The sequence below is a fragment of the Prinia subflava genome, chromosome Z, assembly GCF_021018805.1.
Source record: "Prinia subflava isolate CZ2003 ecotype Zambia chromosome Z, Cam_Psub_1.2, whole genome shotgun sequence".
Lineage (NCBI taxonomy): Eukaryota > Metazoa > Chordata > Aves > Passeriformes > Cisticolidae > Prinia > Prinia subflava.
The window spans coordinates 84,468,386-84,486,029 of NC_086283.1; the positions used below are offsets into that span (position 1 = coordinate 84,468,386).

At 41.8% G+C, this 17,644-nt stretch overlaps 1 protein-coding gene across 4 annotated transcripts in view; it reads left to right on the forward strand.

Annotated features, from left to right (window-relative positions):
- The first annotated feature begins 357 nt into the window (after positions 1-357).
- RAI14 (retinoic acid induced 14) overlaps positions 358-17,644 on the forward strand; it is a 96,889-nt gene continuing 79,602 nt past the window's right edge. For 2 of the 4 annotated variants that reach the window (XM_063422724.1, XM_063422728.1), the window contains exons 1-2: positions 358-489; positions 11,045-11,136. In XM_063422724.1, the coding sequence (XP_063278794.1) occupies positions 11,101-11,136 (36 nt within the window). In that variant the 5' untranslated portion in view covers positions 358-489; positions 11,045-11,100. The other 2 variants (XM_063422727.1, XM_063422725.1) reach the window with 2 other exon arrangements.

Consider the following 17,644-nt stretch of genomic DNA (forward strand, 5'->3'; position numbering starts at 1 on the left):
AGGCAGTGGTCACAGATCCAAGACGGAGCGAGCTCAAGTGCATGGACAGTGCTCTCAGGCACACGCCGTGACTCTTGTGCTGCGTGCTGTGGTGGTGCGCTGTGCAGGACCAGGGTATCCTGAGCAAGGACTCTGATGATCCTTGTGCGGCCCTTCCAGCTCAGCATACTCCGCGATTCCGCGGCTCCCCACGCCCCTTCAGGGACTCACACCCGGCCCTGACCCCGCAGGGCGCTCTCCCCTCAGCACCCCTCAGCGCCCCTCACCGCCGCCCCCGCCCGCAGCCCCACCCCGGGGGCGGGGCCAGCCCCCTCCTCGCGGCCCTCAGCCCCGCCGTCACGTGGCCGCCGTGTCTGCCCGCCCCTCCCGCCCCCGAGTGTCCCGGGGCGCTCGGCGCCGCTGCTCCGCCCTTCGGCAGCGCCGCGGATCGCTCGGTGCGCGCTCCCGGCACAGCCGCGCCGGCGTAGCGGGACGCGGGCGCTCCATGAGGTGAGGGCGCGGCGCGGGCGGCGGGCGCGGGTCCGTGCGCGCTCGGCGGCGGGCGCTGTGAATGGGGCTTTGTGTGCGGCGCCCACCTGCTCCCGCCTCCGCCGCCCGGCGCGGAGGGCTCCGGGCGCTTCCCCGGCGGAGCCCGAGCGGGGAAACCTCTGAGGGGCGCGACAGGAGGGAACTTCTTCGTTCTCTTCGCCGGGCGCTGCCGGAGCGCCCCGTTTGTCCGGTGTGGGGGAGCGGGGAAGACGCAGCCCGTGAGTCGCTGCCGCTTGACTGTTTATTTTCATTTACTCTATAGTTTATGTTTTGTTTGCTTTGTTTTGTTTTCCTCTCGAGATGCGTGGCGGGCAGTGACAGCTGCCCGCGGGGCTGAGGGATGGCGCGGCCGGTTCACTGCCCGCACCCCTGCCCACCCGCAGAGGGGTCTCCGCGGGTCCCTCGGCCCCGAGCGGAGCCGCCCGAGATGCCCGGGGCTCGGAGGTCCCTGGTAGCGCGGGTCCGGCTGAGCCCCGACACCGGCAGTGCTGGTCCCGGGGCGCCCTGATGGGAGTTAAATCTTCCCCCCGGAGGACCCTCAGAGTCCTTCCTCCGACCCGAAGGGTGGCCCCGGCCGTCCCGGTGCTCTCCCCGGCGGTTTGGTGGGAGCCCGTGGAGGGCAGGGTCGCTGCGGGGCTCCTCCGGTCCCCCCGCCCCGCTGCCGGCCGCGGGTCCCCGTACGCCGCGGGCGCGCAGGGGGCTGCGCCTTCTATGGCAGCGCAGGCTTGAAAGATCGAGATTTTCTGTTACTGTTAAAACAAACAAACGAACAAAAAAAGTAGCCTGCTTTAGGAATAGCATCGAGCTTAATCGGGAACCTGTGCTTCTAACTTCTCACAGGGCATGTGAAAGATTTATCTTCGTCTTGCACAGCGTTTGGCACCACAAGCCTTCTGCAGTCTGCTGCTGCCACTTGTGACATTCTTAACTTTCTCCTTGTAAAAAGAGTGCACTTTAACAGCGTTGCACGATTTCTGATGAGTTCTTCCATTTGCTTCTATAATGAGTATGAATGTGCTTACTACAACACTGATACAAAATACTTCCAGTCTACTGCTACTTTTGTAGAAGCCATAGTCTCTTTTTTTCCTTTTTCTTTTCTTCTCCTCTACCCTAGCAGGTTATAGATTAGCTGTGTCATTTATATATATATATATATATATATATATATATAACAAATGCCAAAAATTACACATACATCATGTTAGAAAGGTTTTCTGGTGTCCAGGATTAACTAGGAGTAACTGGATTTAGTAAATATCTGTCAATGACCTGCTTGGCTCTTGTCTTGGGACACTCATGGAAAGCTGTCTATGAGATTTTATTTGCTAATAGAAGAATTGCGTAACAGCCATATGAACTAGAGTGAAAGAGCATTTTGAGTAGAAAAACACATCATATGAGCTCAGGGTTCCCTTGATTTGAAGCCAGGCTCAATGCCAATATGTCACTGTGCAGTAGCAGGCACCCATCCTTCCAGTCTCTAAAAATATTGGTCCTCTGCTATTCTCTTCCCCTTCCAAGAGTGCATCTGCTAGCAAAGCAATAAAATGCTACCTCCTCCCCTCTATTTCCCTGAACCAAGAGATAGATGGATAACATCAAGTGAAGAAGAGATTAGATGGGAGGCTGCTCCTCTTGTGAAGTGATGTAAGCATTTCATCACTTGCTTGCCTCATCTCTTCCTTTTTTTTTTCTTTCTGTATGTTCAGTTTTCCTTCTCCCCCTCTCTGATGACTTCATGCCGTTTTTGAAGGAGAAGCAGTGATTGGAGAAACATGAAAGCTAGTTCTTGTGTAAGATGTTGGTAATTTCTAAATCCTGCTGCAACAATACCCTAATCACATTCCTTTGGGGAGCTGATTTTGGTCTAGTTCTTTTTGTACAGGGATAATGCTTGAAATAAATATAGAGAAAAAAAACCCAAGGGAAACTAAAACAAATAAATTCAAAGCTTCGGTGCCTTGCTTAATGGCAGACATAGCAGAGTGCTAAAAATTCCAAGGTAGAGGCACATCAATCCATAATGTCTTCTGGGGTTACAGATTTGAGCAGCTGGCTCCTGCTGTGTACCTCTTGCATGTCTGAGAAGTCTGCCCGCTTGCCGGCATTTTTTGGAGCTGCTTTCTAGGTGCCTGTGGATGCATGCAGGTGATAGTTCTGTATGAGGTAGCTTGGGCTTTGCTTTCAGAGTTGTCAATCCTGGCCTCTCCTTATATTTGGAGTCATCTGATCATGGGCTTCTTAGGGCTCAGAGGAAGTAATGCAAACAGGTATAATTCTGGTAATATGTTAGAGCAGAGTTTGTCATTGTCCAACTGCTGGGGACATGCCAGTCTGCTGAACTCTGGGAGCAGCTGAAGCTCTCACTGGCACTTTGGACTAGCTGACTGTTCAGGTACTTGCCAAGGATACAGGAGTGGAAGCCCGCAGCAGTGAATGAATGCATCCTTCCCTCGTGATAAGGTCCTGAACAAGATGGCCAGTAACCCAGAGGTGATGGTGGTGGTGCTCTGTGTGCTGAACTTCAGATGGTTACATCTTAGGGAAAGCCTCATGCTTAGTGCATTTTCCTGGGAATTTTTTGGTCTTGACAAGTCCTTCCTCTGCAGACAGAACTTGGATTTTAGATAAATGCTGTAGTAACTCATGTACATTTTCTAAAGCTGTCATAGTCTTCTTTTGGTTTTCTGCCTGGAAGCTATTGCCAGTACTGAAAATACTGTAAAACAAGATGCATCTTATTTTTTCCCCCTCCCACATGAATCTGTTGGGGGAATGGGTAGAGGAGAGAGAAATCCAAATTTGTTCAGTCATTACAACACAAAAAGAATTTGTATGCTCGTCTGCCTGTGAATCTGTAACTTCAGTAGTTAAGGATGTTCCATTTCTTTTCTCATAACTTTTGAGAGGCACAGAGCTACTGCTAGTTCTTGCAGATGTCTGACTTCTGAGAGGCACTTTGAAACACCCTGAAATATCTCTGCACAATTTTGACACTTGAGTACTCTCTGAGAATCTTGTTTACAACTACTTGTCTGAGACACCAGCATGTTAACTTTAAGGGATATGTGAAGATTTGTAAGTCTATGAAAGCTGGGAGAAGTCTCTTAAACACTGTATCATCTTCTCCCGTGTTTATACAGCACCTAGTGCTGGTGCTATTGAATATAAATTTAAAAACCTGAATAAAACCAGAAAAAAATAACTTGATTATTGTTAAAATCATAGAATCACAGAAAGGCATAGGTTTGAAGGAACTTCTTGAGATCATCTAATTCAACCCTTCTGCCAAAGCCGGTTCAGCTAGAGCAGGTTGCACAAGATGATGATCGGGAAGGTTTTGAATATTTCCAGAAAAGGAGATTCCACAACCTCTCTGGGCAGCCTGTTCCAGTGCTGTCACCCTCAAAGTAAAGAGGTTCTTCCTCATAGTCAGACGGAATTTCCTGTGTTTCAGGTTATGCTTGCCCCTTGTCCTGTTTCTGGGCATGCCTGAAAAGTGTCTGATCCCATCCTCCTGACACACATCTTTAAGATATTTGTAAGCATCCTCTATTAATCGTCTCTTCTCCAGGACAAACAAACAGAGCTTTCTTAGCCTATCCTCATGAGAGAGTTGCTCCAGTTCCCTAACCACCTGTGTCCTCCACTGGACCCTCTCCAGATGTTCCTTGCCTTTCTTGAACTAGAGAGCCTGGAACTGGACACAGCACTCCAGATATGGCCTCAGCAGAGCAGAGCGGAGCAGAAGAACCTCCTTCAGCATGCTGTCCATGCTATTCCCAAAGCACCCCAAGATACCATTGGACTTCTTGGCCACCCAAACATACTGCTGGTTCATGTTTAACTTGTCCACCAGGACTCCAGGTCCTTCTAGAAGGAGCTGGATTTCAGCAGACTAACCTCTAACCTGTGCTGGTCCCTGAACTGCAGCACCCCACACCTGCCTTTGATAATTTCATGAGGTTCCTCTCTGCCCAGCTCTCTATCCTATCCAGATCTCATTGAATGGCAGCATAGATACCATTCCACAAATATCATTTACCAGATGTAGGTGTTAATTTTGCTGATGTTCTGCTAGTTTATAGCATTGAGAGTTTTCCAGAATAGAAAAGGTCAGAACTTTTAGTGCTTTTTATTGAAGTCTGGAAACACATGAAACTCAGTTTTTGAATAATGTTTAAAAAGATGCTCAGTTTTTATCAGCTAAACTATTTGCCCAAGAATTTGGTAGCTGAGTAGGGGAGCTGTGTTATCAGCACAACCTCCGAAGGTATTTCTAGATTAAAGTAGTTTCCAGTAAGATACCCTTCCAAGGTGTTTATGGGAGTGGGGCTTGTCAGGTGTCTTAGGTAAATTGCTTTGATGTTCCTGTCTTTCTAATTCCACCCCTATAGGTGACAGCTCTGCCTTAGGCTGTTTGCACATTTTGTTGTGTTTGATGATTCTGAAGAACATTGAGTTGCATGGTTGATAACAGAATACTAGGAAGGAAATATAAACAAGTACTAGCTGTTGTTATCTATGTGGGTTTCTCATTTAAGAACTGACATTTCAGAAGTGAGACTCTAAGGCATTTTTCTCTATTGCTAATTGTAGCTAGGAGCTTTATTTCCAACCTCATCCAGCTGAACTGAATATTGAACATAAAGTCTTTAGGACTGCAACATATCTTATGTTTGATCAAACTGAACAAGATAGTCTCAAAAATAAGGGTCGTGCAAAGGTGCGTGTGTGTGTTTGTTTCAGAGACAGGAAAATAGAAGGCAGAGAAAGAGCATCAGTATGTCCCAGTTCATGCAACAAATCTTGTCTCTTTAGTTGTGCCTGGAGGCATGTTGATAGACACCTCCAGACAAAAGAACAGGAGTGGGACTGGAATAAAATCGTATGTAGAGAGTGAACGACAAATTTACCTGGACTTAATTTGAGTTAGACTTTTGCCCAGAGGCCTGTCTAATATGCCAAGTAAACACATCAAGGCAGTTTCACATTTTGATTTTTCTCTGACCTACTCCTGTTCACTCTGTAAGGTCTTGCTGGTGCTAGCTTTCTTCTGGCTGTCTAGAACTGCATTTGAATACACTGTTTAAACAAACTGCACGTATCCCCAGATTGACCATCTTGCCTGGATTTATATCAGCTGTATGGTGTCCTCAGAGGCTGGTACTGCTTCAGCTGAATCTATTAAAAGAAAATTCAACATTTGCAAACTCTGAATATCAAAGAAAATGTAAGAGTAAAGAGTTGATACAAAGTGTCTTGGAGAGAGGAAGGATAGCTGTAGATTTATTAGTGTTGCAACATCTATGGCGGCTCTAACTTCTGGGCTCAGATGCTTAAATTTGTACAGTTCAGCACATCCTTGCCAGTGATTTGTGAGCAGATAGAGGGAATGCACTAGGTTACCCAAGGCCCTTGCTATCTCTGATGTCTGATTCTGTTTAGAGTGGGATTAACTGTATATAAATCACTCCCACTCTTGTGTAGTGCTTGTGCTTCTCAGTGCATTTTTCACTGTGTTTTCATTAGTAAGTAACAGTAGATTAACCAAGCCAAGAATTATTTGTCTTTATAGGTAATACTGAGTTTATAAAATTCTGTTCCATTCGACTTTTCCTATGATAGGAGGGTGAGTTACTCAAGATGGAAAAACTGTGTTGTGCTGATAAAGAGTGGGGAAATGTTCTGTAGCTGTTGGTCACATCATACATGCTTCTCTGATTTGGCCTGAGAAGTGGAAGAATGTGCTCAGCTGGATGGAAATAGGAAGTAGTCAGAGGAGGTGGAGTGTTGGGTGGATTTTTTTTTAGGACTGAGTGGGCTTGCTGCATTTATGTGGGAGCAGCCAAGGAGGCTGAGCAATGGCTAGTGCCTCCAGCCAGTAGAGGCCATTGCCTTTGGCAGTGTTAAAGGGCAGCTTGGGTTGGAGCACATTCTTGGTGTTTGAGGGTAGGTCAGGGAAGCTCAGGGACATGAAGCATTTATGAAGTTGCATACTGAAGGTGATCAGCAGAAGGGATGCCTCTGTTGATGCCTCTGGTGGCTTTGCAGTGCTGTCTGCTGTTAGGCTGTGCTTCTGGGTCAGAGCTGAGCTTGTGGTTCAGGAAGTGATCATCCAGAGGGTGAATGATGGTATGCTTTGGGGGAAGATGCTTCTGGGCCCCCTTATTTTCCCCATGAGGATAGGTGTAGTCACACAAAGGAGGTCATAAGTGTATAGCAGCAGCAGTACTCTTCCACACTTCAGACCCTTTTTTCATTTCCCCCACACTTCCACGTGTGTTGCCAGATCTGCCTAGAGTCTGTACAACTTTCCTGTAACCTTTCAAAGTTAAAAATGTATTTTTGAAATGTTTTTGGGAGGAGAAGGGGAAATTAGTTGAAACATTAGTCATGCTTTGCTGAGAAAGTGCTCTGTGTGAGATGGAGGCTTCTTAGGGTGTTCTGAAAGAGGTGTAAGATTTTTGACACCTAAATTAATTGAATTTGGCCCTTATTAGTGAGGAATGACTCATTAGCATGAACACCGTGCATGATATATGGTTTTACTGTAAACTTCCAGTTATGCTTAGGGAAACTAAATCTTTTCCTTGTTGCATCACTGGATTTTGGCCCACTCAAGGAGTTAATTGTAACATTGTTTGAAAGGCCTTGCTCTGATTTTAATGCAATTTAATGAAAGGGAAAAAAATGTCAGTATTGTTGTTTACTGTGCTTTGCACAAATCTCACTATAAACCAGTGGGGAAGATTATCCTAATCTCTTTCCTACATTTAAACCTAAAGATTGTATTGTGTATTAAAACACAGTTGCAATGAAATTATTGAGGCCAAAGATTACCACTACTTCAATGTCACTTGTTTTAGCTAGATAGGTTTACCACCTACCTAAAGATGGTTTTTGTGGCTTGTATTCCTCAGGGCTGTTTCTTGACATCAAGCTAAAGGAAGATGAGATAGAGGACTGGATATTTAATTTTGGAGCTAATGGTTAAAAGCACGTGATCAGCATTAGCTGTTGAGAATCCCTGGAGTTAAGCACTTATCTGCTGCTAACTTGGTGCAGCTATAAAATGACAGCACTCAGTATTTATTACCACATTTGTTCTGAAAGCAGAGAAATGCCACTATTAGTAGAGATTGCTTCTTGTTAATACCTGTGATTCATTGCAGAAATATTGTTTTGAAGTGTCTTGATGCTCCCTGGTGAATTTCTAGTAGTCACTTCCTATCTTGTAAAACAGGAGAGTAATTTTAATGGTGCTTCCTTTATCCCCCCTCTGGCAAATGAACAGTTGTCATAAAGCTCTGTCGAATCAGGATGCTGACCTCTTTTTGCATCAATTCCAATAATCACACCCTTTGAGAGGGGACTTCCTTGTTTAAACAGGGACAAGAAAAGGCAGCCCTCACCACTTCATGCATTTTTGTCTCTACAGTTGAAGGATTATGGACATTATGATGAACAAACTGTAATTTTAATGTTTGTGTTTAACTACATTGTATGGAAAAAATACAGATGTGAAAAACACACTAAGCTTGGGAATGCTGTTTTTGTGTGCTCGAGCATGCTTTTTTAATTATGCTGAGGATTTGAGTTTCACATTCAGTGTATAAAATGTTCTTTTTCCTTTCTCACAAGAGGGAGAGTAATGTATTAGAAGTGCTTGCAAAACTTGTTAATTAGACTCTCCTACAGGTACCTCAGAGAAGAGGGTCCAGCTTTGCAGCAGCTGCTCTGTATACCTACGGAGTTTTCATCTCTTCCACAGCCTTGTAGTTGAGCACTTTGTCTTCCTTGGAAGCTATAATAAATCTTTTTTCCATAGGAGCCAAAAATGCCGAGGGAGTGGCATGGGGAGAGACAACCTACATCAGGCAATTCTTTGGCAATCTGTATGTGAGGAAAGATTTCTTGTTTTCAATTCCCTGTGCACAGAATTTATTTATACTTTATTAACCAATCCAATTAAACAGTTTACTTTTTTTAGTCAGAGTATATTTAAGTTATAAAATATAAAGTCCTGTTAAGTTCTGAGTTTTGTGGAATATTGTATAGTATTTCATATCTATAAAGTTTCTTTACATTGTTGGGTTTTTTCATAAAAGTTTGAGGATTGTTTGGTTTGATTTGGGGTTTTTTTTCTGGTGTGGTATGTAAAGAGAGCCAAGTGATTAATGGTATTTTTTTGTCTCTACCCTGGCATTACATTTCTCATCACCCTTGATGTTCCTAGAGGATAGTTTAGGAGCTTTTTGGGCTATTGCTGAGGTTCAGGCTCCTTTCCAGTGCAGGTTATGACAGCTGTTATGCAACATTCTCAGAAGTTTGGGTATGTGTACCATAAACAAAGTGGTATGTTTCTCTCAGAGCAGTCTGAAATAATTCCTTCTTTTTGATTGTTCAATTATTTTTTAAATTTTGTTTTTGGTTTGTTGTTGTTGTTTTTTTGGTTTGTTTTACTATTTTACAAATACTCCATTCCACCCAGGAAAAAAACTAAGAAATTTTCACCTGGGTCAGGGAGTGAAAAGGTTCTGCAAAGTCTGTTTTCCTTTTTTCTTTTTGCCTGCTAAAGAGTTAAACAAAATGGCACAAACTCATTCTCCTTATGATGAAAAGCAAGAATTTTGAATGAACTCCCTTTTTCATATATGTGGATGCAGTCAGGGATCTGTTATGGTTGTAAATGATTGCCTAATTAGACTTAAGAGTAAGTTAAATCAATGATTTTTTAAAACCTTATAGAATTACCTATCCAGATTACCTACTGCTACCTACTGGAGAAGTGTAGGCTGTGGGAAATGTGTTTGTGTGTAGGGATTTTTTGTTTGGGTGGTGGTTTTTTTTTTTTTTTTTGTTTGTTTGTTTTTTTGTTTTTTTTTTTTTTTGTGGGTTTTTTGGTGGGTTTGGTTTTTTTTGTTTGGTTTTTTTGGTTTTTTTTTTTTTTTAAAGAAATGTACTTGAGTTTGTCTTAAATGGCTGTCAGGTAAATAAGGGGTTGAACTAAGTAACATGTTTACTTAGCACTGATTGCTATTACTGAATGGTAGTTAGGGTTGTATTTTGTGGAAGCATTCATATACGGATGTATTCTACTAACAGAGTGCTGTATAGTTGGGTTTTTAAAGCTCATAATAGTCATCATGTAGAACATAGCAACTTGCCTTTCACAAGAAGATGTACTTCTATGAAACAACTGGATCTTTGGTTGTCAAACTGTAATCTACTTTTTCTGAAGAGTGATGTGAAACATAGTGACCCTGCATGATCCACTTGAATTTATGCTTCAGTTGCTATTTCAGTTATTTATCTGACTAGACTTGTAAAACTTTTTCTACTTTTTCTTCTAGGGTGGAGAGGGGAAGTTTATACAGCTGAACATCCTTAACTTTAAACTGTTCCTTCAGAAAGAATTTGTATAGCAGCTAAAATTTATTGATGAAAGCAACTAGCTCTTTCAGTAAGCATATTGTAAAACGAGAATCGTGGAACATTTTTACCTAGGTGCATTTGCCAATCCAGATGTTGCTGTCTCATTAAGATTTTCTGCTGTGTTGTAGGAAGAAGCACATTGCCATGCTACTTTAATGTGCTGTTCACCATTATGTTGGATTGGCAATGTGTGGTATCATTGAAGCTTTCTGTAGGAAACTTTGCTTTAGACCCTCGCTTTCCTCTGTGAGAGTTTGCAGCTTGTCTGTTAGGTTAGTTTTATATGTTTGTTCAACTGCTGCTTTCCTTCATGTGAAAGGGAGGAAGGAGGAACACGACTGTGATAGTGTACTGCCAAGTTACAAGCAGCTATGGCTCTTAAAAACCCACATACAGTTCCTTATGGGGAAGAATCCAAAACAATTCTTCCGGCAATAACCTTTGTCTTGCTCGTGCAATTCTGTCAGTGTGCTGTTGTGTTCAGCTGTCCTAGTATGTGTGCTGCATGGTTGAACTACAATTTAGAGTTTGATTAGTGCTAGACTTGTGCATAGAATAATGGTGATACTTCTGCTACCCAGTGCAGATCTGTGGTGATAGGATGGTGCAGTTTTAATGAATGACTTCGCATGCTTTATTATGATTTTGCCACTTTAAAAATGGCTGTCCTGATGATAATATTAAAATAGGCAGTGGTCAGACAAGAAGTGATGGAAATAGGCCAGGTCAAGGACAAGAAGTGATGGAAAAATACTTTGTGGGGTGAGTGTCAGAGGAATCTGCTCATGCATGAACATGCTGGTGATCTAAATATGTAGAGATGCAGTTAGTATAACATAATATAGCTAAGATTTTGGTAAACATTTGTTCTGTTGTTCAGTGGTCAGATTTAGGCTTACTTCTAAGTTTAGAGAAACAGTTAGAAAGTTTCCCTTAGGTGCCTGTTAATCTTTTTTAGAGCTTGAGGGCTAAATCCTCAAAGAATGATAGAGATATGCAAATTCAGTTGTGATTTGCCTGCCAGTGAACTGAATGGTATTAAGTTGGAATCTTACTTTCTTTCTTTTTTGTTTAGATATTGAAGAAGAATAAAAAGCCCCTCAAAGGTTTGGAAGATTGAATGTGATCAGAATGAAGAGCTTAAAAGCAAAGTTCAGGAAGAGTGACGTAAGTAATTCTGCTCAGTTTGCTGGTTTTCATGCTGGAAGCAAGTTCTTCACTCCCACCTTGATAAGCTTGTAGGTTAATGAATTACAGAGAAGAAAGCACAAAGGCAACAGCTGAGTACAGTATGGAGTAGGCTGTTTCTGTTTGTAGAGCCATTATCTGTTATGCAAATTAACAGTATTTTACTACCTTGGTCCCCATAGCTGAATCATATGCATGTCTGTGGGGTCTGCAGAACTTCTGTTAGATTATGCTGGTGCCCAGATTGGAACTTTGTTCCAGGTTTAGGATTAAGCCTCATAAGGACTTTACTATCCAATCAAATTTCTGTCTAAGCCTAATACCGTTCTTATCAGTGTGGTGTTTGAGCACTTAATGTAATGTCTCTCCAGTCCGTGGCAGGGTTTCTTTGTCAGCAAGAATACAGGAACCAGCTGAGCGGTTAGGGCAGCTGTGGTTTATCAGTTCTAGTGTGACAGGAGGGATGGATATGAGGCTGGAGCAGTGGAAAAGGAAGACATAAGTGTAGGGGTTCTCAGGAGAGTCTCCAGAAAAGCATTTAGTGAGACATTTGGGTGCACATAATCTTGCTTGCTGTAGAAGTATTGGTGGAGACCCAAACTTCAACATTTTATAGTAAGCAATACTTCCCTTGGAAGAGTGGAACTGCTGGAATCTAGTCTTGTTCTTGTCCTTCTGTTCCCACTAATACTCATTCCAGATTTTTGTGTTGCTAGTAAGAAGTCTGTGAAATAGGTGAATTTGTGTTTAATTGACTTTCCAGATATCCTGTGGAATTTGTAACGAATCTTCATGATCCGTGAAGAATGTAATGTTTCATTCTTCATCCTAAATGTTTGTGCCCTTTTGAAAGAAGTGATGTATTGTTTGTCATCGCCGGATTTGCATGGGGTCCTGGGGCAGCCATGGTGGATGAAGATGATGAGGTTTGAAAATGGAGCATCTTGAGAAGTTTTGATGTTCAGGAGTAAAGTTACACAGTGCACTCAGTGGGTGTTTTGATGTGAAGATTGTCTCATGGCACAGCATTAGAGTAACATGCCTTCAGCCAGCCTGTAATACACATCAGTAGCAGAAGAAGGTAGTTACTGTTGTGGTGTGACCTGCAGATGTGCTGACTACTGCTCAGAAAGTCTTTTGAGCTGTAGGTTAGCATTTGATGCAACTGCTGAATAGGTGTCCTTCCAGCAGCACTGGTGGATGCTTTGCTCCTTCAGTTTAGCAAGAGGCATTTCTTAAAAGACTGCGTCTGTAAACAAGCTAAATACATAAACCAACCTTTGCTCTCTAGAATATTCCAGAAATATTCTAATTTTGGGTGCAGAGGGAAACAATTTTCACTACGTAAGCAGTATTTGGTTTTGCCGGTCACCAGACTGAATCAGCAAGTGGCACAGTGTCTTGTGCCACTTACAACAAATAAAAACAATATCACAAGTCTCTGGTGTCCCCTCTCATGCAACTTGCCTTTCTGTTTAGAATTGCTAGAGTTCTGTGGTTAGATGTTGTTGCTCCTGTTGCAATGAGCAGCAGCAATTGCTATTTTGAGTTCTCCCACACCACTAAAACTTTTAATAGGCATCTGCTTGGGTAATGAGAGGAGTCCGTTGGCTAATACATGAACACACTTGGAAGTTAGGTGTGTTAGGATGACTTCATTCACGCTTTTGTGTGCTTGGCTGGGCAGCTGCTCTAGAGCAAAGGCTAAGTGACGTGTGATGTAACCAGACCTTGCTGTAGAAGTTCAGCCACTGTCATAAATTGCACTGGCTCACTTATTCCTTACTTATCTAGCCCTGATAACTTGTGTGTGCCTCTCCCAAAAATCAAGGGCAGTCTGAATGTAATTGCTGTTTTGATACTGCTGCTGTCTACTGGCTGGAGACAAGGTTTACCACAAAGGAATTTTCAGATACCTAAAATTTAGATATGCAACTCTAAGAGCACAACAAGCTAAATCCATGACAGTCTGGTTTCCTCTGTTTTGAAGCCAAGCCTTAAGGGCATAATTCAAGGCAACCAACAGGAGCTGTCCTATATTTTGTGCAAGACAAGCAAGGAAAATTATCCTTCTCTTCAGTTTCCAGAAGCTGCTCTTAGTTACAGTTTTTGAGGAGGAGAAAAAGGATGTCTTTTTAATGAGAAGTAGTTGGTTGTATTTGTATCTCAATTTATAAGATCTGGTAACTGCTTTTTGATTGGGGATGAGGGTAAAGTCAGAAGAGATGGACTGTGTACTTTTCATTCCTCTCTAAAATAAATCTTTAATGTATTGTATTTTAGAACTGAAGATGTCTGGGGGTAAGGAAGAGTACTCTTGTCTGAAACCTCATTGTTAGCATTACAAAATAAGGAGTGGGAAGAGTAGGAAGCAAGTCTTCAAGATGTGCATAAGAAACAGGAGTAACAAACACTTCTCCAGCAGTAGGGCTGATAACATAAATTCTGCACCAGAATGAAGACCACAAAGGAAATTTCACTGACGTATTGAAGCTCTCTAGGCTTCCTTGCAATGGCTGTAATGAGAATAACTGCTGATACTCAAGTATATTTCCTTGGTGTCCCTGCCAGAGGACATTGCTTTAATACTCGAATGACACCAGTCTTGATACTTGTGAAAGAGATGGCCCTGCTCCCTCTTTTTTCACATCTGCTCTTCTTATTTTGAGGGTATCCGACCCTGCAGTGAGCCAGGTCAAGGACAAGAAGTGATGGAAAAATACTTTGGGGGATGAGTGTCAGGTGGGTAGCTCTCTGCTCTGTGTTACTGTAGGGTCAGCCCTGGGAGGAGTGGTGGAAGTAGGAGGAACAGCAGGACGTCCCTTTCTCCAGTTGTTGCTTGGTTTGGTTCCATTGTAAGAACATACCCTGAGAATATTGGCCCAAAAAGCACAAGGGTGGGCATGCCAGCAAAGGAGTTGCAAGAACACACAAGTAAATAAGGCTGCCGATTTAAATATTTAGCAGGATTGATATAGTCCACAGCTGGGAGATGACAATACAACTCTTAGATGGAAGAGAGACTCCTCACTTCATGCTTTTGCTGTATCCCTGTATTTCACCTGATTTACTGTGTGTGAAGCCAGCCCCATTAACTGGAGAATCCTTTGTCCTTGACACACTTAATCGCTGTGAAATCCTTCCTGGGGGTGACTGTTGCCATGTGAACACGTGTATTTGGAGTGAAGGAATGAGATTTATCGCTCTGTCACAAATGACTATTGTCAAGCCATGATGTGTAGTCACAGGAGGATGCTTGTAGACTGGGAATCTGTGAACAGGGTGCCTGGGTGGGAGCAAATGCCAAGACTGGAAGCTAAGCAGTGGATGTGCACACTTAAAGAATGTGTAGACAACAGAAACCGCAATCATGTCTTGACAAAGCAACAAGTTTCTTCTTTCTGAGAAGCTGTATTTTCTATACTCTCCTCATCTCTTGCTTCTCATTATCAAACTCAAAACCTATCATTAAACACATAAAAGCTGACCACCTAAAAGGATGACCATTTTAATTGTTGCTAGAGGCCATCACATGTAACATTTGAAAAAGTTGCTATAGTAATACCAGGAACTTTCGCTTCAGAGCTTAATTTGTTTATGCACAGTCCACAGTTTATTCACAGAATGGAGAATGAATGTCGCTACCCCGTAAGACAGAAGTTCTTCCTAGTTTCTGTTTAGAAAAGCAGGTTTTGAAAAATTAGAATTAAAAATATAGCCACTGTTGTCTTATTAGGCTTCTAATATTTGAGATTAGAGTGTTTTCTGTAGTAACTAGTCAGTTGGTGGCCTGACTTCAAAAGTGTCTAGAATCCTAAACAGTGGCAAGGTGGATTTTCAAGTGTGTGAAGATTAAGCCTGTCTGAACATGTTTTGCCTGTTTCTTAAATATGACAAGATGCTTGTCAACATTTTCAGGTACCTACATATATTTAAGTATCTACCTCTTTGATACTAGGATGATGTATATAAGTGGTTTGTTCACGTAGATTGGCTTTTAGCCATGTTCTTGGTTACTCTAGAAAAGCATATTATGTGAATATCTGATAGTTTGGATTGTTTTCACTGTCTTAATCTGTAGGCAAAACCTGAAAAGTTTTAGAACCCTTTTGTCTAAGAATTGAAGATTGTCTGAAAAAGACATACTGCAATTTGACAGAGACCAATTGCTGTCTTGTTTAATGGACAAGAAGATTAGAATTGGGATTTGTTTCCAAATATCCTCAATACTGAGTAATTAAAATAGTAGAGTCTCTTTTAAAATTGAAAATTGACCGTGCAGTTCAGCAGAAAAGGTAGCTGTTGTCAGAAGCAGAGCCAAGACAGGCTGGGATTCCACAATGCTACTTACTAGTTTTTACTTCTGGTATTTCTGGAAATGCCTATTTGTTGTACTATTATATGGGCATTGAGAAGTTTGCAGTTCTAATGAAAATTTCTACTTTTTGGCCTTTGCTGTAATCATCGTTCCATAAATCTCAAAATTATGAGGAAGTTAGGTATGTTGTAGTGTAATATGTCAGTCTTAACCTAGACATTATGCTAATTAAGGCTTGGCATTTCTTTTTAATGCCAAGTGTTTTAAGTGGTGAGTTTACAGTTAGCAATTTATAAAGTATGAAAAGCTAAACTACTTGGGGGTTTGGAATGGAAAGATTGATGGGATACATTAATTTAAAATCTGTGTTCTTGTGTGTTCTAGGCTGAATGTGTGGGAGAACAAAACTTGGGTGAGGCAACTTGAAAAGTAATAAAGCAGGATCTCCTGCAGACAGCTTTAAATTGCTCTGTCCACTGAAAGCTCCAATTAACCTAAAAAGGAGCAAGGGATTGAAATCCGCGGTATCTGCTTTGTACATAGATACTTTTCTTTGAGGGTAATTGTGACCAAAAAACCCACCACATACAAAGTTCTCTCTAGCAAAAAAAAGTGAAATGGCAGTGTTGTTTGACCATTGTACACAATTATTTAGAAAATGAACTACTGAAGCTTGCTTTTATTTCAGTATCCTGCTTTTATTGTGTGTTGGATTGAATCAGCCTGAAACACATCATGATGACTGTAGCTTTTGCTCAGTTTACTGTGTAGTAATTTGCAGTAGTAATCTTTGATTCCACTATACAGTGTGTGATGGAAGGCTTGTTCTCTAGAGTGTAGACATTGCCCTCAACCAGTTCGGCTTAGGAATGGAAAATTGAACCATCCTTCCCTCTTGAAACAGGTGCTCTGGTCTCCCTCCTTGTGTTAGGAGTCCAGGATTTTACCTTCCACCCCATGTTCTGCTATTTAGCTTCTTGTCTCCAAGTTCAGCATAAGGTTCTACTGTACTCAGCTTGCTCTGCTTTGTCCAGGAAAGAAATGAAACATATTCTGTTAGAGTAAGAGCTGCTGCTGGTTCCAGTCCATTCAGGATGAACCTGTTGCCATCAAGCAGTGCATTTTCTTTATTAGTGACAATACGAATGTCCTCAGAGTACATATGAAATTATTTTATTCAGGTGAACTGGAATTCTGGTGTGCAGGAGCCCTCTGTGAGGCGGCTAATAGCAGCCCAAATGTTATGTAGCATCTCTCTTAATAGTGAAAAGAAAATGTCATGGAGAAGATAAGTGAAGACTTACAAATAAGGGTATGGGAAACCAGAAGGGAAGCAAGAAGGTATGAAAGGGAGGAGAAAGGAGCAACAGTTGAAGAGTCAGTTACTATTGTGGTAACTGTTCTGTGAGAAGAAGCAACTGGGCTGGTAAGGGTTGCCTATTGATCATCTGTCTGTGGATGGGAAAGTAGGAAAAGTGTTTAAGGGTAAATAACTTGCAGATATTCTGTAAACAACCTGCAACATCTCCAAATGTTTGAGACAGAAAGGAGAGGGAATTGGTTAAATGAGAACTGTGCTGTGGTGTTTGGAATTAATGTAGACAAACCTGGGTTGGAGTTAGTTTACTTTGAATAAACACATGGTTATTTCCTTAAACAGGATTATGAAATGAGAGTGAGTAGGAAGAAGAAAGGCAAATTGGCATATACAAACTGGATAAAACTAATATTTTTAAAATATATTGGTAACAAGAAAGGAATCTTTTTGTGTGGAACCATTCCTTTTGTGTCCCTTTAATGAGAGCACAAAAATTCAAATGCCTTCCAACTTTGGAAGAGTTGGAAAATAAGCATTTGTAATTTTTTCATTATTTGTTTATCTTTAATAAGATTTAAATGTAAAGTAAAATAAATTGAAAAATTATAAATGAACACTCTGTGTGTTCTTACTGTGGTACACTATATCCCCTCTTCCTTTTTGGCACTGCTTGTGCCTGATATGATATGAAGTTGTCTGTTAAAATTCATGTGAAGGAGAGGATTTTACAAAATGGCACAGTTTTTGTGTTTGAGGGCTTTTGTCTTGTCTTTTGTTGTTAGTAAAGACAGTTTGCTGTGAACATCTGCTCTAATACTGTCTAGTGAATGTAGATTATACACTTTATTTTA